We start from the raw sequence: 22150 nt of genomic DNA, 5'->3' as shown, positions 1-22150 counted from the left end.
CTTAGATGCTACAGACACCTCTGACACCTACGGCATTTGTAAGGGTCTTGGCTATTAAAAACTTGACATGTGTTCCATTTGCAGTGCTAAAATAAGTATCTTAATGTCTCTATAGGCTTCCTAGGCAAGTGGGAACAAGCAGAACTGAGATGATTTACAATTCGAAACTGAAATAAAGGACTCTTGTTTTCAGGAAATCAAATCAAAGGTAAGAAGGAACTTTTGCACTAGGACAACATGTCAATAGCATTGCTGCAAGAGCTCTTCTACAGCCAGAAGACAGGAAAATGCAAAGCAAGAATGAAGGAGCTTCCTGCTTTTTGGAATTAGGACAAAATCAGCAGCCTGATAAAAGGTCAACCAAATGCTAATGTATTTTAAAAGTAATATTACAGGTGACAGATCTTGGATGGAAATTTTATATAATAAAAATAAATAAAAAGCTTGAAATCTGTAGGAAACTGATTAACTCCTTCATACTACAGTCATTTTTTGAATCATTATATCTTTTTTTTTTGTTAATCCTTTGTAGATTTTGGATTATGTTTATTTGCAGTCTAGGATATTAATGCCTAAACAGCTTAACGGACTTTAGATTGGCTTGGGTAGTAAAGGCCCATTAATTTTTAAGGATAAATTGTTTGTAATAAAATTTTTGCTGGTTTTGTTTCATCTGGTTTTTTGCTTGCATGATTAGAATTTTGAGATTTAATATGAAAGAAACCTCACAAATGTGCACAGTCCACACCACCTACGCCAATAATCATCCTGCAGTACATTTACGCACAAATACTATAGTCAAAATATATAAAGAAAAAAAAAAATGTGTTTACAAGCAGCAAAAAATCGAAACAGGAATGCCCTAAAACCATCACTCACCCTTAATCCCTCCCAGCAGTACACACCCTTCCTAAGAGCTCTATCTCACGTGTAGGCGGGACAGCGGAAGAAGCACATCATACTGCTATTGTCACACGTGCACAGAGGTGCCTACGATGGTACAAGCTGCTCTGACACGTAAGAGGTATACTCTTATGCTGTTCTAACTGCATTACAGCCATGGATAACCAGGAGCAGTAGCTTATGGAGCAGGTACGTGTGTTAACTGTGGACGTGTGCCCAGACCTTCGCCACTGTGGGACACACAGCAGGTAGCAGCACCATTTAAATTCACCTGCAGTGGGATGTTAAAAACTGGTAATTCAATTTCTTGGGCTTACTGTGGCCAGCCACCTGGGACAGCAAATTTTGCCAGAGCATTTACTGACAAAGCCTGCTAAACTAACAGCATCCTGTAAGTCACTCACTGTCATTTCTGGCAGGACAGCGCTCTGACTGCATTTTCGCCTCAGGTAAACCCTCATAAGTGGAGTTTCGCCCGGCGTTCCAGCCATGCTGCTGCAGGCTGCTGCTCCCCGTGGAATGCAGCAGTCCCCACGTATGAGACACACCTGTGCTGCACCCCCAGGGACTATTACCTTGCCTTTCCTCTTCTCAGACTGCACTAAGAAAAAAAAGATACTGTTCATTTTCTACGCTATGAAGAACAAGCCAGCAACTTGCTTCAAAACTGCTGAGCGCAGCGTACGTTTGTAGTGTAGCTGCTGGTCTGGGATAGACACGCAGCCTTTTCTTGAAGTGTCTTTACATCTGCCACGTGTAAAGAGGCCAGCCCACGGGAGCAGATGGAAAAGCAAGCTGCCCTCTCCCTGAGCTGCAGGATGACTCCAGCCTGTGAGGAACCTCACAGTGCCACCACCCTCGGGGCCCCACGCACTCACCAGCAACGGGATGCTCACATCCCCTTCTCATTAGGTTAACATTGAGCTTAACATTCTGCACCTCCATATCTTCCTGTTCTTCCCTGGCACCTTAAATTAAGTTTTTTCCTAGGGACCAAAGGCTCAGACCAGAGACAGGTAGTTACAGGGCTCTGAATGAACACTGTGGCAGAGAGCACTGAGGAAACCCGCTGCTGTGCTCTAGGATTTGTGGGATACTCAGGGCTCACAGTCTCAAGGTATGTCCTTGCCCTGTGGATCCCCTTCCCAGTCCCCCATAGCTCCTGTTTATGGAAAACAGAATCACAGAATGGGTTGGGATGGAAGGGACCTTAAAGATCATCTAGTTCCAACCCCCCCTGCCCCCTCCACTAGACCAGGTTGCTCAAAGCCCCATCCAACCTGGCCTTGAACACTTCCAGGGATGTGTTCAATGCTGCAGGAAATATTAGGAATTTATTTTCCTAACTACTTCAGTTTACTTACTGAAACACCATTTCTAATGCTCTGCTATTTTATACAAATGTGAGTTACATCTGTGCATACATAGAAGCATTCTCCAAATTAAAGTTGATATATTTGCCTATAATTAAAGCTCTGTGATAAAATGTTTCTTCAAAACTTTTCTCTAAACACTGTTATTATGAACTTCTAAAAGAACGTGTGGCAGAGCTTTAAACCAGTCACTTCAGTGCTCAGACCTAATTAGAGGAATGCACACTCGATATGAAACAAGAGATGCAGGACTAAATATGATCCATGTGGACACTTCATTTTGCTACAATGACTAATATGTCGAGTGGCGATCGTGGGAGAAAGTATTTGGCACAATTATTTTTGCAAGCTTTCCAAGCCCTTTCTGTGTACTTTATATAGCGTATCAGTGTGATTTTCACTTAACTTCAATGGTTTGATAAAACTTGTTAAATATAAACTTGGCTTCTTTTTCTTGGAGAATTTAAGCTCTGAGTGAGCCAATACATCAACAGTACCATATTCTTAAAGTTCATGAGCTAAATTCTTCTTAGATGTATGAATTTGTGTGTGGGGAACATTTAATAACTGCATAAGACTGATTTCTTTTCAGTTTTTTAATCCTTTGGAAAAACAGTAGGACTTTTTCATTTACTTGCTAATTGCTGAGTTTGGGAGTACAAGGGATAAGTATATCTGAGAGAGTAAGAGCTGGTGTGTACATATATCAGGTTATTTGTAATTATGGAATAATCACTGTTTTGGTGTTACAAAACCAAAAACAAACATGGAGTGCAGCCTCATGTTATTAGTAATTATTATTACTATTAATAATGTAATGTTCTGCCTTACGACACTGTGTTTTTATGCAATTCCATTCCACACAATAATCCTGGCCAAACTTCCCATTTGTTAAAAACAGCAGCAAAAGAAAAAAAAAAAAAGTCAAAGATTTTTTGACTGAATAGTTATGATTGAAAGTTGTTAAATTCCACTTCCAAAAAATCCCCACAAGTGATGAGATTTCATGCAGAACTAGTAGAAAACAGCTAAGAGGAAGGGTAGCTCAGAGGTCAATCAGACTTCATAAACAAGAATATGTCCTGTTTTCCTCCAGGGAAGACTTGATATACGCTGGGCTAAAAAGAAGGGGCAATAGAAAGGTACACTTCACCCTTTTATGTGGATACTCGTAGTGGCCAGGATATGTTGCCTAAAACTCTGCAGATTCAAATTCTGCAGTGAGAATTATTTCAGAAAGGGCTTTCATGGACTGTCCCACCCTCTTCAGTACCATTTGCGTAAGAGCGGAGAGATGGTGCTGGTGTGCGACTGCTCTAAAGTCCAATCTTGCATTTCTCAGGCAGCTGCAGGGTTCATTAACTGTGACCGAAATCAAGTATGTTATTATATATATTTCTAGAAGATTTTCTGACAAGTAACCTGCCTGCCTTTCTATGAGCAGCTACTCGGGAGGTGCAGAGTGCTAAGAGAGTTGCAGGGAAACACAGCTAAAATAAATAGTGTGCAGAAGCTTGCATATCAGATCTGGGGGAAAAACTAGCTGGAAGATTGATGGAGGGTGTGATTTGTGAGACTCCTAGATCTTAGGATTTAGCTCCAGAGTACAAACAGGAACAAAGTGCCTGTCTTAAATGCTTACACATTAAGACAAATACATTTTAATAGGTGCCGGAAGACTAAAGACCAATTAAATGCTATTGTAAAATGATACTACTCTAATGATACCAAGGAATTAAAAAACCCCACATTCTTTGCTTTTAGCATTTCCCTTTTTTCAACAGTTTCAAGGATCGCATAACTGCATTTACTGCACTAAGGACTTTGCAGTCATTGAAAGGGGGAGCAGAAAGAATGAAGTTTTAATCCAATCCTTAATTTTTTTTAATAGCTGTTATGAGAAAAGTCTCCTAATTCCAATCTCTTCAGCTCCTACTAACTACAGGCTAAGAAGGAAAATTGCTGAACTATCTTTTAATACAGATAAGGTGTTTTGTTCTTGCTCTGCTGATACCTAGTATTATGCTTTAAGTTTATGCATTTAATGCTTATCACCCAGATCCCAATGGTAGCAGAAATTCATAGTCTTATTGAGAAGTTCATTCTGTTTGTTAGAGACTTTATCCATCTGAGTAACCAGAAAAGATTCCTCTGCACTTCACTGTAGTTTGTATCAGTCCTGAAATAGTTAAATATTAAGCCCTCACTGCATTCCTCCCTCATTGCCATTCCCCCCCATATCCATATCAGGAGAAGATTATCCTTGGTGCCAGATTCCACTGTCTGCATCTGACTAAGTGGTTCAAAGGCCAAGTGTAGGAATTCCATTTTAAAAAATACTCATTTTTTTGTTCTCTGAAAAAACAGCTCCCCAAAGTCACTGCAGGCTCTTTTAGAAAAGGCATAAAGCATCTAAAAAAAAAGTGACAACCCAATACCTTTCAAAAACTGCAAAGGCATTTAAATAACATTATCAGCATTATTATCATTTGTGCTCTGTCACCACTGAACAGACCAATTTTGCTGGTCCTCAGCTGATTTCAAGCTGAGCGGCACATTCAAGAGTGCTCTGAAGTGAAAGCTGAGGACAAGTTTACTCAGCCCGTGGGACGGCAGGTCAAAGAACAATTAAGGGAGAAAACAGGGAGCAACAAGTCACCAAGAGTAAGCTCAGGAAAAGGTTAAATAATGAAAAATTACAATTTGAGAGGTGCCTGCAGAAAACAAGTACACTTGCCCAGGCATGTTTCCTCTCCTGACTTGGACCAATCCTAGACCACCAGTATGCTTGCAGGATTTGGTCTGGTGCACCAGGACATCTATTAGTGTACAGCGCACCAACTACCTCTTTGCCATGGATTGCCTAACAGAAGTACCACCTGTTCAGATGGCTAAGCAAAGCAGCGTTTACTGACATGCTACTTTGTCAAAGTCTGGCTTAGGCTTCAGAGTCTGAGGGGAAAAAAATAAAAGCAAAAAGCCCACGCATCACAAGATAACCGTTTGAAAACACAACTTTAAATACTGAGGTCTTCAGCAGACGCTAAGGGCTGGAAGATCAGAATTGTTGCTGGCTACAGTGCTCTGTGCTGGGTTTTGCCCATCCTTGTATGATAACACACTACCTTTTCCGACTCTTTGGGACAAAAGAGCCCTTTGCGACACATGAGGAAGCAGCCACCTAAGAAGACACAGTAACTCTTCTGAAGACCTTGCAAAACTGAAGTTAAATCCTGCTTCATGATTTGAGTGGATCTAACATCAGTTTCCTCCTCTGTTTTCCAAGATGAGTGTTACAACATGACTTAATTGCTGCCTGCATTCTCCTGTGGGAAACAAATCAAGGTGGCAAGAGGGAGGCTTTCTCTTCTCAGGCAGGCATATTGGGACCAGAGTGCAAATTCATTTCTGAGAATTAGTTTCTTTGCTGTCTTAACTGAGGAAGCAAATGATGCAGGGAAATGAACCTAAAGAGGCTCCATATAAGCTAAAGGAAATTAGCTCGTAGTCACAACCCAGGAACACTGCAAAGATGTCTGATGTAGGTGAGATTGAACAGCAACCACGTTTTAAAGAAGCTGAAGGAAGTAGCTGAAAAAGCCCCTTCCCTGAGGAAATAGAAAGGCAAGTGAAAAATCCATAAACATTTTTGGAGGTGGAGAGGGTTTGGCACATCCACATGGCAGATACACAGCACGTCAGAGGTTAGCTAAATGTTACTAGTTATTTCAGTTTAAAATTCTGTATTATCTTAACATCGTGGTTGTTAACATTGTGCTTGGCTGTGAGGAATGCTTTTCGAGAGGCCCTGGCTTGCACTTGGCAGAAGGCCTGCCATCCTGAGCTTGTGGTGCCTCTTGCAGAGCAGTTGCAGGCTAACGGTGCCAGGCACTGCTCTGCCACGGGCCTGTAGCAGGGGCAGGATTGACCACCAGCAACATGAAGCCTCCCCCACCCAGCAAACGCCATCTGTAAGCTAACACGAAAGGCGCTGGAGCTAACGTGCTTTACCTCATGTTTGCCACTGGCTGAGGGCGTGCAGGCTAGCCAGGCAGCTAATGCACCTGGCAATAATGCTCCGATGTTGCTGAACCACTGGTGTGACGACATTTGGCAAGGCATGAGTATCTCCGTATTATCCTTAGAAGTGCAGCTGAGGACAGGCTGAGTCCTCACATCGTGGCTACAACTTTTCTACCTGCTTTTCTAGATGTCCTGCATCATGAAATATAACTTCTCCCCTACCCCACAAACTCCTGCAGTAACAGGATTCAATAGGTAACACCTTACTCTACAAGCAATGCTTTCCTTGACAAGGTAACACATTCTTCTGGAACAGAATTGTTTTGCACCCAACTGTATGTTTCAAATCCTAAACAAATGCTTTCGTGCACTAAAGAAATGCCTCTGGACAGAGAGAAGGTGGGAGGGGACACCAGTGACCCCTACCTAGACGGCCAGAAGAGAGAAAAAAAATGGAGAGAAAAAGAGAGAAAAGAGAGAGGAGAAAAGACACCAGCTTCATAAAGGATCACACCATGCAAATTCCTGCCATCCAGAGCACAGGTGGAGTATGCCTTCAGTTACACAGGTCTGTCATACACATATGTATATCAAGTCTATCTTTAGCAGGAGATAAAAGAAATAATATGGGATTAAAGACACATATGTATTGACTTGATTGGAGGAGCCATCTGTCCTTGTATTACCTACTGAGGCCAGTAACAGTTGCTGGTGCTTGACTCATTGGAATCCTGCTGTATTGTGCACTGAGGCCTTTGAAGCTACGTATGTATATCACAAACCTCAAAGGGTGGCAGCTCGCCTAAATAAACAGTTGATAAACACTTTGCAAAGATAACTTTTTCCTGTGGTTGTTATATGTACCATAACGTAAGCTTACACAAACTTAAAATGCTTTTACTTTCCTACTTTCCAAACCCCTACATCTGAAGCATATTGTATTGAAAGTATTAGCTTCAAAATTTAGCCTCTAGGGAGAACATAGAAAGACTAATTGTAAATAATAAGCTTTATACAGATGATTATTATGACATCATGAAAATAGCTGAAAACTATCTCCCTGCTTTAGAATTCCAGAGAACACTTGCAACACGAGACACCTGGGAAGTGAATGCTAGAGTCTAGAACAATTTCCACAGAACTCTATTTTTAACTATTGGTTCCCATTATATTAAGTTTTGGAAGTCTTTACTATATTTCCTTTTAGAATTTTACATAAAAATGTTCTTATATTTTTAACTGAATATAGATTGTTTGAAAAATAATCTTGAAAAAGCCAAAAGCACACTCCTTTGAGCGGTACTAGGATTTATCTTCCCAAATGTTAAGTCAGCTTTTGACTCCATTTTAAATTCATCAAACTGTCTACAACAGATAAAATGTCAAGAGGGAAAACAAACCATTTTTTACAAGGAACAAAATATTTCACTGTGTAATGATCTAAGAGAACATAGTCCAAGAAATTACCACACAGATGCCAAAGCAACCGGAAAAAACCTCCCACATTGCTTGTACACCTGCTCTGAGACAGCAAACTTTTCCTCCTACTACATTGCTTCAGCAGCTTTATTGTACATCAAGCTGAAGGAGAAGGGCTGATCCAGCACACCCTCCCCGTCTCTAAAATTAGCAGCCGAACTAAAGATGAAATCGGGTGTTGAGTATTTCTTGGCAGATACGTGTAACTCTGCATGTGCCAGTAATGTCTTCTGTGGTATGCGCTAAAGCTGGTGTAGAAACGGTGACGTAGATTTCAGAGAAGCTCTTAAAATGTGACATGTGTTCATGCTATGAGAATCTACTATCTTCAGCTTTTCATGTATCCATTTTCATAGATACAGTCCATTAAATTAGCCTCTATGTTATTTTTATGCAATTTTCCCGCTGCTTAGTCATAAACATCCAAGACTATTTGAATTCATGCAACACAGGTGACATAACACTCTTTAGGTAATCAGACACGGTTCCATTTCTTACCATTCTTAAAGCTATGGAAATATGCTAAGAGTGACTCTCAACCCCCTGAATTTGAATCCGTTGACCATTTATGAGTTACATTGCATTTCAATACTTTTCAATAAAAAGTCTTTCATTTCTCCAAAACTCTCATCTGAAAGCATCATTAGGTTAAACACTTTTACAGGACCATAGACACACAAATAATTTCAGAAAGAAAAAAAGAAAAAAAAAGAAATTTTTGGTTGAATCGACAAAGAACTTCCTCCCCACACTTTTGTTAGGTAATAAAATCAATTATTTGTGCAGCTTTACCATATGACCATTTTCAGCTTCATGTCTTTGTTCTCGTTGATAAAGTGTTCCAAAAAAACCCCAAGCAGTACAGTGCACGCTTTCACCTCACTGCATATACAATTCAGATAAATGAAAGGATATGTAAAATTACTTACTGAACACATCTCCTCGGGGTTTCTGAGGATCTAGCTGAATCCTGTTGTCATCTGTAATTCCTTGGGAAGAGGTAGTTTCAACGGGAATGTGTGAAGGCTCTTCAGTTGTTATCATCGGAGTTCTTTGTGGTGGTAGCGTAGGTCTTAACATTGTAGGCTGAGGTGGTGTTGGAGGTGGAGGCCTCGTCACTGGCTTCGTTACTGGCCTTGTTGTCACCAGCACATACCTAGTGGTTGGCTTTGGTGTTAGTCGAGTTGTTGGCCCCGGTGTAGGATGAGTTGTTGTCCTGGGTGTAGGTCGAGTCGTTGGCCTGGTCACCGGCCTTTCTGTAACAATAGCAGGTACATATGGTGGTCTGAGGGTTTGCCTTGTGCCTCCAACATCGGGAATCCTATTGGTTACACCACTGTCTCCCCTAGGGAGTGTGCTGTTGCCCTTGAATACATGATATGGACCAGGTGGTTCAATCATAACATTAGGAATAACTGCAAAGAGAATCAAAATGGGACCAAAGTGGACATCTTAGTCTTTCGCTCCAGAAACTTAATATATTTTGTTATGACACAGAGAGTCTTTGCTGAAATAATTTCTCTTCTTCTGAATATTTCCACTAATTAGAAACATACTTTAGCATCAGCACTGCTGAATTATCACACCCCTTTGGAGAGTGCTTCTCATTACAGCAGTTTAGAGATGATTTAGAATGACTGAAGGCCAAGAGACTTTCATCCCCAGCTCCCAAGCATCAACTCTCTTTCGGAATTGGCAAAACTTACCCAAAAGCAGAGTTAGTAAAAAAGCATGGACAGGAAGATGTGTGTTAAGCAGCCCTCCAAACTGGACAAGTTTGTACTGAGGAGCAGAAGCAAGTTTAGTCGGACTCCAATGTTGGTCATGGATGGGCAGATACCTTTAGCTTAAGATCGTTATCTTTCAGACCTCTCCACTTCTAAACTTTTCTCCTTGTCAATAAGCATTAATCATTTTACAGAGATTGAACTTAAGCCAATAGGCTTCACTGAGATCTTTACCTTTCCTAAACACTAGTAAACGGCAATTTTTCAGCCTCCTCAAAAAGGAGAAGGTGAACTTAGCACCACCTACACCACAGTGACAGTGACTACAGTACCATCTCCCCCGATGTTTCATTAAGAAAGGACAACAAATTTTAACTTGGTTTCACAAGGGGAGTTTCTGGAGACCTGAAACGCAAGAACATCTGTTTTGTTATTTATAATTGTCTGTTTGTTAATAAGCCTTTTATATCTCACTGGAGATCTTAAAAAAAGATAAGAACTCTAGTCAGATATTTTGTGTACAAGTGTTTCAAGTATAATACACAGTTTAAAATGAAGAACTACTGTTTGTTAAACAATGAACTGTTTGATGACAGCAGGTATCTGGCCACCTGTTTATTACTATTCTTTTGAATACCCTGCAGTTTTTACGTTATGGTATATTAAAATATAAAATGCACCGTAGGACTATGTCCCAGCAACACATGTGAAGCCTGTCCACACTGAGCCTGTGAGAGATCACCTTAGCCAGATCACATTACCATGACACCTACAGCCAAAGGAAACAAGTCCGCAATGGTACTGCTCTTTAAAGGGATCCACAAGTCACCACAGACCGGAACCCACATGTGAACACAGGGTCCTCAGAAAGATTCAGCAGATGTCATAGAGCTGCAGAGTCCTGAGGGATGTCAAATGTGGGGGAGCTCCAGTGGCCTATTCTGTACCAAGGGGGGCGGCTGCTTCTTGCAAGAGAAAGGTGAGGAAAGGAATTGTCCAACAGGGAATTGTTCCAGAGAAATCCTCCCTCTCGGCTCTGCTCGCATGTGGGGAGCAGTGGATGGGGTGAGCTGCTGAAATGGGCCAGTGGCAGAGTGTACATAACCACAGGGTATGAGTAATATGTACTGTTTGACCAGACCTACCCTGCTTACTCAGTTGTTCTCATCCTGTAACAATCTCTAGAATCAAGCTGTGAATAGGGAGAGGTGAATTTCTTTCTAATTATGAAAATGTCTCAGGGAAAGGTATTTTTACCAAGGCATGCTAAGACTCAGAAAACTCTGACTACATTCCCTGGCCCCTTATTAAGTATTAAAAATAGTTAAGAGAAACTGATCCTGATAGTGCTGTATCTCAAAATTTACAACGTGGGACACATTTATTTGGGGAATTCCTTTTTTAAAAGGAGCATTACGTACGTATGCAGTTTGTTCCATTGTCTCTGTACCCTTCTTTACACTTGCATTTGTAGGATCCTGGTGTATTGTAACATCGGGAAAAACTACCACACTGATGGTGGCCAAGGGAACATTCATCTATATCTGCAACAGAAAGTAACAGAAAAAAAATCATTTACATCAAAAGAAACTTGACTTTCTGCTTATCCCTGCAAAACCACAAACAGTAGTATGGTCATTAGAAAAATATTATTAATTTTGAAAAATTTAATAAAACTGAATTGCCAGTGGGAAAAGGAATATAGTCACAAATCAACGTGGTGATACAAACGTCAGGGTAAAAGGGACTATTGTGCAACTCTGGTATTGCTCAGTTTATACCTTGGGATCAGCTTCAATGATTTGCTGTGGGTAGGTTGCAGTTGAGATCATGAAGATTACAATTTTAATAACCACTGCTTAAAGGTGACATGGTAAGAAAAGAAAAACCGAGTGTTGGAATACGCATGCTCTTAATCGCACAGGTATTAAACTGTTTTTTCATAAAACGCTGCCTCTATTATATGTAAGTATAGATGTTTTGACATCAAGCAGAAACTGCTTGAAACATCTTATATGGCATTTCCATGTTTGTTGTTAGCGATGCAAGCAAAAATCTCCAAATTCCAGTGCTCTGCATAGAGATCTCTCTCCAAAATATGTACTTAAACCTGAAGCAATGCCTCATTATCTCCACAAGATCTTTTTTTCAGTGAAATGATCATAACCAGTTGAGGCCCTGGGAAACCAAGACAGTGAGACCTGGGAACATCTTTGTTGAAGGGCACACACCAGCTGCATTCCAGTCTCGTGTCCAGACAAAGACAGGTTATTTCCCAACCCTTGCCCTTTCCCCACCTGTCTTCAGGGGAAGGAAAGTTGGGCAGCCTGGGTTAGAAGGAGCTAGGCTGTGCTCTAGCCACATTTTCTTATCTCAGATCTTGGGGCATGCTATAGACCACACCTGCATTACAGCTCAGACATATCCTAAGCTCATGTGCTACTCCAAACCTACAATTGCCTGGGCATGGCGAAACCCGTGAGGACAAAGGCTTTGGAAAGGGATTCCTGGGGTCATCAGCTCTGCTCTCCCACTAGCTTCCACAAGAGAACCAGTTACAAGAATGGGGGCCAAATGTATGCTTTCTTATTCACAGTCTATTTCTATAATGCACCCTTTCCTAAAATACAGATGCAGTGCAACCTAAAACAACCTGCTTCAACATTTCAGCCATAATAATCAAACATTACTCTTTAAACCATTAATTTTAGTTTAGAATATACAGGTCTGTTACATGCACATAAGAAATAAGTTGTTATTACCATGGCATTGGTATTTGCCTCCAATGTACATTAGATCAAAACCTTTATGACACCTGCAAACGTAGCTTCCAAAAGTATTTACGCAGTGCCTAAATCGCGGACAGATAACTCTCCCAGCAGCACATTCATCAATATCTGTGGAAACAAAGGGACTGTATTACTCTTAATAGCAGTTAAAATACAATCTATATCATCTAACTTAAACTGGTTTCACATAATGAAAAACTAAGAAAGAATAGTCAAAGTATTTTTAACAGGGTCATTCTGGCTACAAGTTGGTCAGCCCGCAGTAATACCTGAGCACTGCTTCTAGCTATGCCATCTCAGTTCAGCTCTTGGTCACATGCCCAAATTTTTATGCCTCCCATGCCATAAGCCTTTACAACTACTGTGAGTGACAAGAGATGCACTGGCATAACGAGCATTGCTATTGAACGTGGAATGCTTGCTCTATGTCTCTGCTATCCTGGTACCCTTCCCATTGAAGAGGAGAAGTTTCCTAATTCCCCACAGAACACATGACAGCTTCTTCAAGGCCTCAAAACACTTATCCTTAAAACTGTAATGGAATTTGTCTGAAGAAAAGCTATTTTGTGTTATTTGTATAACTTGCTGTTTTCCCACCAAGCCCTGCCTGGTTATAAAGACAGCACCTGGATTTACAGGCAAGGAATAGTAATAAAAACTACCCCAGTAATTCTTTTTCTGAAACATGCCTGAAATATTGTTCCTGTAGCACAGGTCATACGTGCATATTCAAAGTACATCATACTGCAGTAGGAAGTGGTTTGTTTTTTTAAAATCTCAGGCGTCCCTAATCCATGACCTGCCCATTGAGCCTATCAGGAAATCTTCATCTGTTCAGGACTTGCTCTAAACAAAGAGAGTTCAAGCTAATGCCAGGGGTGCAGTATTTCTGAGTCTTCTACCAGTCAGTTACCACAGGTAATGCTTTTTGGGTACCTACTCTTTGCAATCTTTTACCCTGCACAGTGCCTGCACTGTAGCTGACCCCTCTTTCACAGAGAAGTTGGTTACCTAACTGACCTTAAAATATCTCTGAGGTGCTGAGATACATGGCTCCCATTTGCCCTGTCAGGGGCTCGCAGCAGGACCTGAAGCAGCGCTTCAGTAAGCGGTGTCCAGGCAAGGACAGAGGAGTGGGAAGACACGGGTGATGCTCAGTAAATGTCTGATGCTCCTCATCTTCCAGAAGATGCTGTTCTTCACTCTGACTAACAAGCCAGGCAGAGGCCCAGGCAGAGGCTCAACCAGTGCTGCTTTCACTGCCTGGGAAACTCTCAGAAGAGGTCAGGCTGATACATAAAAGCTGCTTGATCTACCACTCACTTTGTAGCCCTTGTAAACCAAGCTGAAGTCTGCTGAGTGCTTGAACCCTAATTCTTCACTGAGGTAGCAACCTGCCACGCACGGCTGCCTCTGACGCACACCGCTCCTGACGTTTGTCGGTTATCTGCAGGGCACAGTTCAAGCCTTTGCTCTGTGGCTCTATCAGGCTCTTGATCTACAGGAAAGCAAGATTTTGCTCTCCACACAATTATTTTCCCAAAAGGAGCACTTCAGCTGCAGGTGTCAAGAGTGCAAAACAAAGCCAAGTGATTGATGCCCTGGTGCTTGTGAAAGAGGCCTGAACAAGGCAGAGAGAAGCCTGAGTCTCTGGCACAGCACAGAAAAAAAATTACCACAAAACTGCTGGTTAGTTAGAGCAGCTACCTGAGGCAGGGGAGATGTAGCTTTGAATTCTCCAAGCTATGTTTCCCACAGCCAAAAGAAGTGACCTAAAGCCATGAATTACTGGCTGGATGGGCTCTCCCAGTAGCTCCTGCTGGCACTGTCCCACTCTGCATGTGAAGAATCCCTGAGGACAGCAAGGATTCAGCCCCTGAACTCCCACACTCCTGGCCCGTCAGACCGCTCCAGAATACCAGCTCTCCTTTACTCTCAGATGGGAGCGCTTCTACAATGCCATGGTAAAGGCCTGAATGAGAAAGAAAATGAGGCCAATACAGGGCACCCCTCCACGTGCCTGAATCTCCCTATAAATCTGCCTCTTGGTTTGAATCTATTATTAATGTTTTAGGCTTCGAGTACATTAACAGTTTTACAAATTCTACTGTGTTCCTTACAGTCATTTAATTTACAAGCCACAATTTTCTGCTCTTTATTAAAATATTATTTCAAGGTTGCATATTTCAGACTCTTGATTACTATAAGTTAGTTTTGGTTTTGTTTTTTATTTTTAAACCTCAACTTGAAAAAGTAATTCAGTAATAAAAAGATTAGCCACTGAATATACCTCATCATGGCATGAATTATGTTCTTTAAAACCTAATGTAGCTTGTCCTGCCTTTCCTTCTGTCCACGTTTTTGCAAATTCCCATAAGGCAAGAAGTATGTTAGATGATGAGAGCACTGTAGCGGTATTGTTTAGTTTTCTAGGCAGTTATACATCCTAAAGATACAGGACTGAACTGCTAATCAACACATCGTTGAAGACTGATACAAAAATAATTGAAAACAAATAACAGTCTATGACTTGCGTTTAATATGAGAGACGGGTGGATGCTCGTTACTGGTAGGAAAACCACTTTTTGATCATTAGCTAGAAGATGGTATGCAAGTGCTTGCACTTGTTCAGTTTCCTGCAGTTCTCAAATAGTACAGTGACTGTGGCTTCTTTCCAGTCCATGGACGCATGCCGATTCACTCCTGGGCCTAAATGGTGTAAGGCTGTTTCCCTTTGCCTGCTGCAACATGCTGCGGCTCATGCCTGCTTCCAGTGAAAACCAGGGCAGGAAGGGGTGATCTGTATTCTGATCTCAGCCTGGTCTGCAATGAAGGTGCCTGCCCAGACTTAGCGCCAGGGAGCTGCTCCAAAGGCACATGAAAAGCAAAATGCACCTAATGAGTTGGATGGCCAGTGTTCAACAGAGAAGCAGAATTACAAAGTCGTGCTTCTGTCTTGTTTGAGTATGACCGTATTACCAACTGAAGCACTAAAACTATGAGATCGATTTAAAAATAGTATGATTTTTAAGTTTACACGGCCATATTTTCAAGTTTCTCTATACTAAACAACTAGAAATAATTTATTTTACATTGAAAATAATTTCTTTCAGTCCTCAGATAATTTCAGACCTTCTGAAGCTGAAGTGTACACTGCTAATTTCATTAAATGAAAATCCCAATCCAAAAAGCTAGCAACACCGATTGATTTATTGATTCAAGAGTGATTAATCAATGAGTCAATCCTTATTTTCACTGAAGACTTTACTGAATTCTTTTTCAATAAATTTATTATATTAAATAATACTGATTATTATTTAATTTATATGATTTACCTTCCTAACTGAATTGTTTGGTGGCTCTTTACTGATTGTCTGGAAGGAACATTTTAACAAGAGAATGATCAGCATGGGTTAAACTAAGAATAGAATAATGCCTAGAGGAATTTCCACCTGTGCTAAAAATAAGCATTACATTCCCAGCTGTCTTTCAAACTCTCCTCAAACAAGGATTTCATGAGCTGCAGCCAATGCACACTTCAATTTTCTTAGCATCATCTACGCTTCTATTTGTACTGCAGCAATATCCAGACCCTCACTGGAGCTGACAACCTCCGCAGCAGTGATGGGGATGTACACATATGAGGAAATGCACAGCCCTACTCCCAAATCACTTAAATTCTTGGAGGTGTTTACTACGACTCAAACATGATAGAGAAATAACACAAAAAAGGTGTATGTCACAATCACTTCTTCCCAAAAAAGGGGAGTACGTCATGTTATGACACATGAAGAACAGACATCTCTTGCTGTGGCTACTTTCTCTGTATTGTACAAGGCTGCTCAGAAATTTTTGTGGAAGATTTCAAAAATAGGTTATGAGATCAATCTGAATGATGCACCTCAACTGAAATGTGGGTACACAGTTCTTCACCTTTCTGGGGAAAAAAAAGTGGTTTTTTGAAAACTACACTGAAGAACTGAAAGACCTTCACATAATTGGTTTGAGTGCTAGTCTTCGGCATTAAAAGTGTGCTTTGATTATTTCAAAGTATGACGTTTGCCTGAATATAAAAATGCACACTAGGAGAATCTTGCAAGTATTTTTCTAGCAAATTTCTGTACTCGGCATAACTTCCTTGAATGTGTACTTAAAAATCACTTAGCTCACTATGGTATGGCACAAGTCTCTTCCAAAGATCTCTGTCTGTCATAATGTCCGCAAGTGTGATTAATCACAATTCAATCCCTTCAGCATGTGACAATGGTAGAATTTTTCTCCTGTTCTACCCATTCTTTCCCATACATAGATGTGCCAGTCATGCACCTCAGAAAGCCTCCAACTTAGAGCTGAGCCTGCTCCTCACATCAGATGATCTAGAATCTGTCCCTCGCTCTGCCAACAAATTCTTGGTCAGCATGCGTCAGCCACTTGGAGAACCACTTCCCCTGTGGACAGCCATGATACCCAAATGGATGATGAGGGCATCCACGTTCTCTTACATTCTTTCAGTGCAAGTGTTGTTACTGGTTATGGAACTGTAGCACTGCATAGGATATAAATAATAAAATCACTGGAGCATCATAGCCACTCAAGATGTATAGTTAATGACTAATGAAATCACACGTCACACTGTTCTTCAGACCATAGTAGAGTGTGGCACAATACAGTCTGATTAACCATAAGCACCTTTTCCATGTTCACAAACGTGGGAATGAAGTATTTCACTTTCATACAGTCTGAATTCCTAAGTTTATTTTAACCTGGAGTTTTCACAGCATGAAAGACAGACAGTAGCTTCGATCCCATTAATACTGGGAGCATGCACTTTGTCCCAGTATAATCTCAACGATTTGCACAAATTATCCCTCTACGCCCTGAGCCTAAGCACCACCTTGTTGGGTATGAGGGAGAGCTGACCTCCCCATTCCTGGTTTTTATGCAGGCAGGTATTTTGAATTCTCTGTTAGCAATAGTTTAAAATGATCCCGTAACAGGAGTAGTAAGGGCCAAGGACTTGGATACAGCGGCCCGTATGGGCTTTAAGCAGTCGGTGAAACCTGCAGGACTGGAGGAAAACACTGTCGATCTCTGACACAGACCATCTGAGAGCACCTGAGCAACATGCCTATCTCAATTCTCATCAGTAATGTCTTTAAACTGCATGTATGACACATTCTAAATACATCTGATAAACTCTCTTGAACTGCATTTGGTGTAAGGATAAAAACATTTTGGAGAAAAAAAAAATCAAATCTACAGTTGATCACCTACCTATGCAAGTCCTGCCATCAGCCCCTAGCTGCAGTCCTGGAGAAGGACAGCGGCAGCGCACTTCCCCTTTCAGTACATCACAGCCATACTGACAGTTTGCCATCGAGCAAGAAAGTGCATCTAGGGAAAAAATAATTGAACATATTTAGAAAAGGACTCTGATCAGTATCAGAAAATGACTAAAAACTTTGGAGAATTAAGACATCGTGTAACTATGATAGAAGTGGAAAAATCCTTGTTGAACTTGACAGGTATCCATTCAGACTTTAAAGAGCAAATGTATATGCAGTAATTTTTTTCTTTCCACAAATTGCATCTCTAAGAAAAAAAGAGAGGAAAAAAAAAGAAAACCACCACAATTGTAGCAAGTTGTGTCATGGAATGCAGCCCCCATGAAGAGTATAAAGCCCTGTATGTACCATAAACCCTCCTGGACATTACTGTCACTTTAAAATAGGAGCATCTCTAATTAAAGGTAATTTCTCTCCCCTTCTCTCTGTCCAGACACTCAAAATATCCACTTTTATGGGAGCAAGTAGGAACCTGATCTCGAGAGAGATGACTGTACAATTTTATACCAGTCAAACAACCAACATCTGCAGCTTTAATGATTTTACATTCATAAGGACATAATACAGCAGAACTGCAGGTGTCTTGCTGCAGTGAAAACTGCAAGCACTTGTCCTTGAAGGCCAATTAACAGTGATTTACAGCACTGAAGAATGCTTCTGGGGAAACTTGTAATAAAACTAATAAAATCAAAATATTTGCTCTTGTTTTGTTCAGCCTAATTTCATTAGAAAAAAAGAAGCTCATCTTGTGCAACTGCCTGATTTCCAGCACAATTAATCTTTTATTTTGGGACTTATCTTAATTTCACACAAGTTTCCAAAGAAAACCCAAGCAGGGATCTTGAGGAGCTTGAAAAAAGCAAGCAACAAGCCTTGCCGTACTCGAGCAGGTTCCATCTGGCATAAGCATGTAGCCGTTCAGACAGTAGCACTTGTAGCTGCCGTAGGTATTCATACACCGGTGTTTGCACGGCCGTGGCTTTAGTCCACACTCATTTAGATCTGAAATGAAGGGTACAAGGGAAGGGGGTGGGAAAAGAAAACATACAAAGTATGTGTGAAAAAACTACTAGCTCGAGTTTCTGGAGAAAGAAGGAAAAATACAGCAATTAGCTTTTTATATGCAGTCCAGCTGACAGCAAGTGTTCAGAACATCCTGCATGAAGCACTGTTCACCCATCCTGCCAAGTGGTGTATCTTCTTGTTTCACAGATATCCTTCCAGAAATGACAGTATTAGTATTAGATTATGTGCCAACAGAAGTTTCATTAGGGAATGCACAAGCTCAGGCTGCCCACATCTTGCCACGATTCACCTCAATGCCATGTCCAGGACCAGCCAGAACTCTGGAGGAGGGAGAAAGCAAATGTCTCTGCTGCAATCACTATCAGTGATTCTGATAGCGATTCAGTGATTCACTACCATGCTTCAAAATTAGTCGCAGAGGAAGGTAGGAAAGCTGATGCTAACCTACTTCAAACAATCTCACAGAGAAAATGCATGCCTTACCGTCTAGAAAATACTGGGGGAAAAAAAGATCTGACATCAGTGATATTTGTCAAGGACTATCCATGAAGGCTAGTATTTTGGATTTACAATTTAATAGAGAATTCATGACTTAAACTGAAAATATTCAGCCTACAATTTTCATATTAGTAGACAAGGCTTCTAACAAGAAGTAAAGATTGAGTGAGCATTTTCTTCAGAATTCTCTTCCAAGAATATGTGTTGGTTTTATCTGGGTAAACCAGACTAATTTTTTACTTAGTTATTTGTGTACTGATGAGTCAAGATGACAATAAAGGTGAAAAAAATAAATTTTTTCATAAATCCAGCCAGCAAGTACTTGAACAACTGAGTTACTGACCCTCGTCTCTAATACTGCACAATGCTGTCTGGAGGTCTGTTCCAGTAAGAGAGTCACTGTTATTTCCGGGAACTTTTCAAAGAGCCATCTCCACTGTTAAGCACATTCTCATCAAAAGTCACTCCCTAATTCCCATAGCAGAAAGGTAAGCCATGGGGCTCCTACCGTGTGGCAGACACACACACAGTAGCCACTTTACAAAGTGCCAGCTGAGAAGGTGATGCATGCTTTCTATGGACTAGATGTGAGTGTTTAATTAAGACATTAAAGCAGAAAGACAAACATACCTCTAGTTAGAATGAAGTCAGCAATTCTTAACAGTGTTTATGCGTCATTAAATCTGTTGTCTTCTGATCTACTTTGTTTTCATCTTCACGGGGTCAAGGAAGAGCAAGTGTCACACAGACAGGTATTTGCCCATCCCCATGACCCTTCCCCTAACTGATGGATATGACCTTTTTTACTTCATTTTCCAAGGCTTTGGGAAAAGCAGTAGGTTTAGGGATAAGAATATTTCCTGCTCCCCTCTGCTGTGAGAGGGTAGTGGTAAAGGGACATAATTTTCCCCTTCTTCCTGGAGAAGGTTGAATGAGATGTTTCTAGGAAGCCTGAAGGGAAACTTTTGCTCCTAGAGCAGCTAGGAAGACCAGGTGAGCATAGGCAGGACTTCAGTGAGGAAAAGTTGCCAAAATAAGGGCTGGCCCTGTGCCTGACAAACAGGGAGTGATGACCATCTCCACAGATCATGAGTTGCAGAAAGCACATCCCTTTTCAACTCTCACTCTTCAGGAGTTTGAAAACATTTCTGGAGTTGCTACGAGAACATAGTTCTCCCAGCAGGCACCAATGCCACAATCACAAGAATGTACCTGCTGGGTTTGAGAGAAACAGCTGTAGAAGAGATGTACATTTTCTACTATGAAAGCGGGATCTTCAGCCAAGAGTTGTGACTATTGATAGAGCACGTACATAGGTCAAATGGAAAAGCAGCAGATGATTATGCTAGCGGGGAAAGGCAAGTTTTCATTGTGAAAATCTTTGTGTAAAAAAACCTTTACATAAAAATGCTCAATAATAAATAGGTGAAAGCTCACATTTTAGGAGGCAAACTTCTCTGGGCAGCATAAAAAGCTGCTTTTTTCTTTCTTCTGTAAAACTTACTATAATTAGGCAGTTCCTGACAGACATTATAGCTGCATTAACATATTTATTACACATGCAACATGTCTGTTAAAAGAAGTCATTGTTAAATTCAAAAACTCTATTTGACTTCAGTTCATCAAAGTATCCCCACAGACCCCACACTATTGACTATTCTGAGATTCATGGACAACATTCTGCAGTAAGAGACAGAAAAGTTCTGTAGGTCTAAAATATCTATATTCTTCCTGGTTTGTACAAAAAGCATCACTTTACAAAATAAATGCATAACAGAGCTAAGTATAAAATATTGAACTAGAAGTGGGGACAGAATGAGGAAAGGTAATGCTGAAATTAAGCTGACAGGGCAGGATTTTAACAGCATCTGTGTTAACTTCTAGTGCTTACATCCCACTGCACTTCAGCTCCTACTCCCGAAGACTTTACCCTTAAGAACTGTCTCACATTTATTTCCAGAGCTACAACCACAGATCCAAAGTTGAAAACTATAAAAATTTATGACTCCTCTCAGTTTACCAAGCTACATAAGTATAGATTACATTATGAGCTTTAAATAATTGGATCTTTCTATAGGACTCTGAATACTACACCACCATTTGGTACAAAATATTCTTAGTACAGAAATGAAAGCTCTGGTATTGACAAATAGACAGCTATTAGTAACATAGTCTGAGAATAACCTGATCTTAAAAAGGAGGTGCAATCAGCTGGATTAGGATATCACATCACACGCTTTTTGTTTGTGGAATTTTGACTAAATTACTATCGTCTTTGCTTCATTCTATTTCTGCCTGTGAACAAATGCTGTCAACATCAGCTTTTGATTCACATCTTAAAAAACATGCTGAAAGTAAAATGCCTGTGCCTTGAAAAGGTTCAAATTTTTTAACCTTGGCTGATGTAACAGAAAGCTAAGGTCACAAGGCAGCAGAAACAGGCTGTTAGCACAACTCCAGTTCAATCTAAACCTCATGTGTCATGGGTCTTCTCTTTTGCCTTTGAAATTAGCTATTAAGAGAAAGAGGTTTTCAACCTTAGGAAGTCAGGATGAATGCTGCTGTTTAGGAAAACAAGTACTGGCAGTTCTGTGGCTGCTTAAAAGAGAAGCCAGCCTGCAAATAAGTTAGGTGTGTTAGAGCATACTGTTCAGCCCACCTTATATTCCCCAAAATGCAACTTCTCTTCTTTTCTTTTTCACCAGCACAGACGGGCACATATTTGGAAAATGTACAACAAGCGCCACTCGGTCTCCTAGGAGGCACATTGTATGATTACTGGCAGGTCCTACTGGTTCTTCACAAAGGCCTGTATGAATATGCTGACAGTTTTCTTGATCTACCTCCTTATAATCTGTAACAGGGTGCTTCCCTAAGAAGAGTCCGGATGTACCGCACATGGACTGGGGGAGCACTGCAACATTCCTGCTATTTATATACTATATCTGCTTGTGTGTTTGTTTCTTAAGTAAGGTCTATTTTTTCAA

At 40.7% G+C, this 22150-nt stretch overlaps 1 protein-coding gene across 8 annotated transcripts in view; it reads right to left on the bottom strand.

Moving 5' to 3' along the window:
• NPNT (nephronectin) overlaps positions 1-22150 on the bottom strand; it is a 54169-nt gene that overhangs the window by 9255 nt on the left and 22764 nt on the right. For 4 of the 8 annotated variants that reach the window (XM_054824776.1, XM_054824782.1, XM_054824775.1 and 1 more), the window contains 5 exons: positions 18522-18641; positions 17569-17688; positions 12268-12402; positions 10927-11049; positions 8708-9193 (listed from right to left, as the gene is read on the bottom strand). In XM_054824776.1, the coding sequence (XP_054680751.1) occupies positions 8708-9193; positions 10927-11049; positions 12268-12402; positions 17569-17688; positions 18522-18641 (984 nt within the window). The remainder of the gene's footprint in view (positions 1-8707; positions 9194-10926; positions 11050-12267; positions 12403-17568; positions 17689-18521; positions 18642-22150) is intronic. The other 4 variants (XM_054824777.1, XM_054824778.1, XM_054824779.1 and 1 more) reach the window with 2 other exon arrangements.

The sequence above is a fragment of the Grus americana genome, chromosome 4 (genome assembly GCF_028858705.1).
Source record: "Grus americana isolate bGruAme1 chromosome 4, bGruAme1.mat, whole genome shotgun sequence".
Taxonomy (NCBI): domain Eukaryota; kingdom Metazoa; phylum Chordata; class Aves; order Gruiformes; family Gruidae; genus Grus; species Grus americana.
Note: the sequence above shows the minus strand (reverse complement) of the source record. Positions and strands in the feature narration are given on the sequence as shown.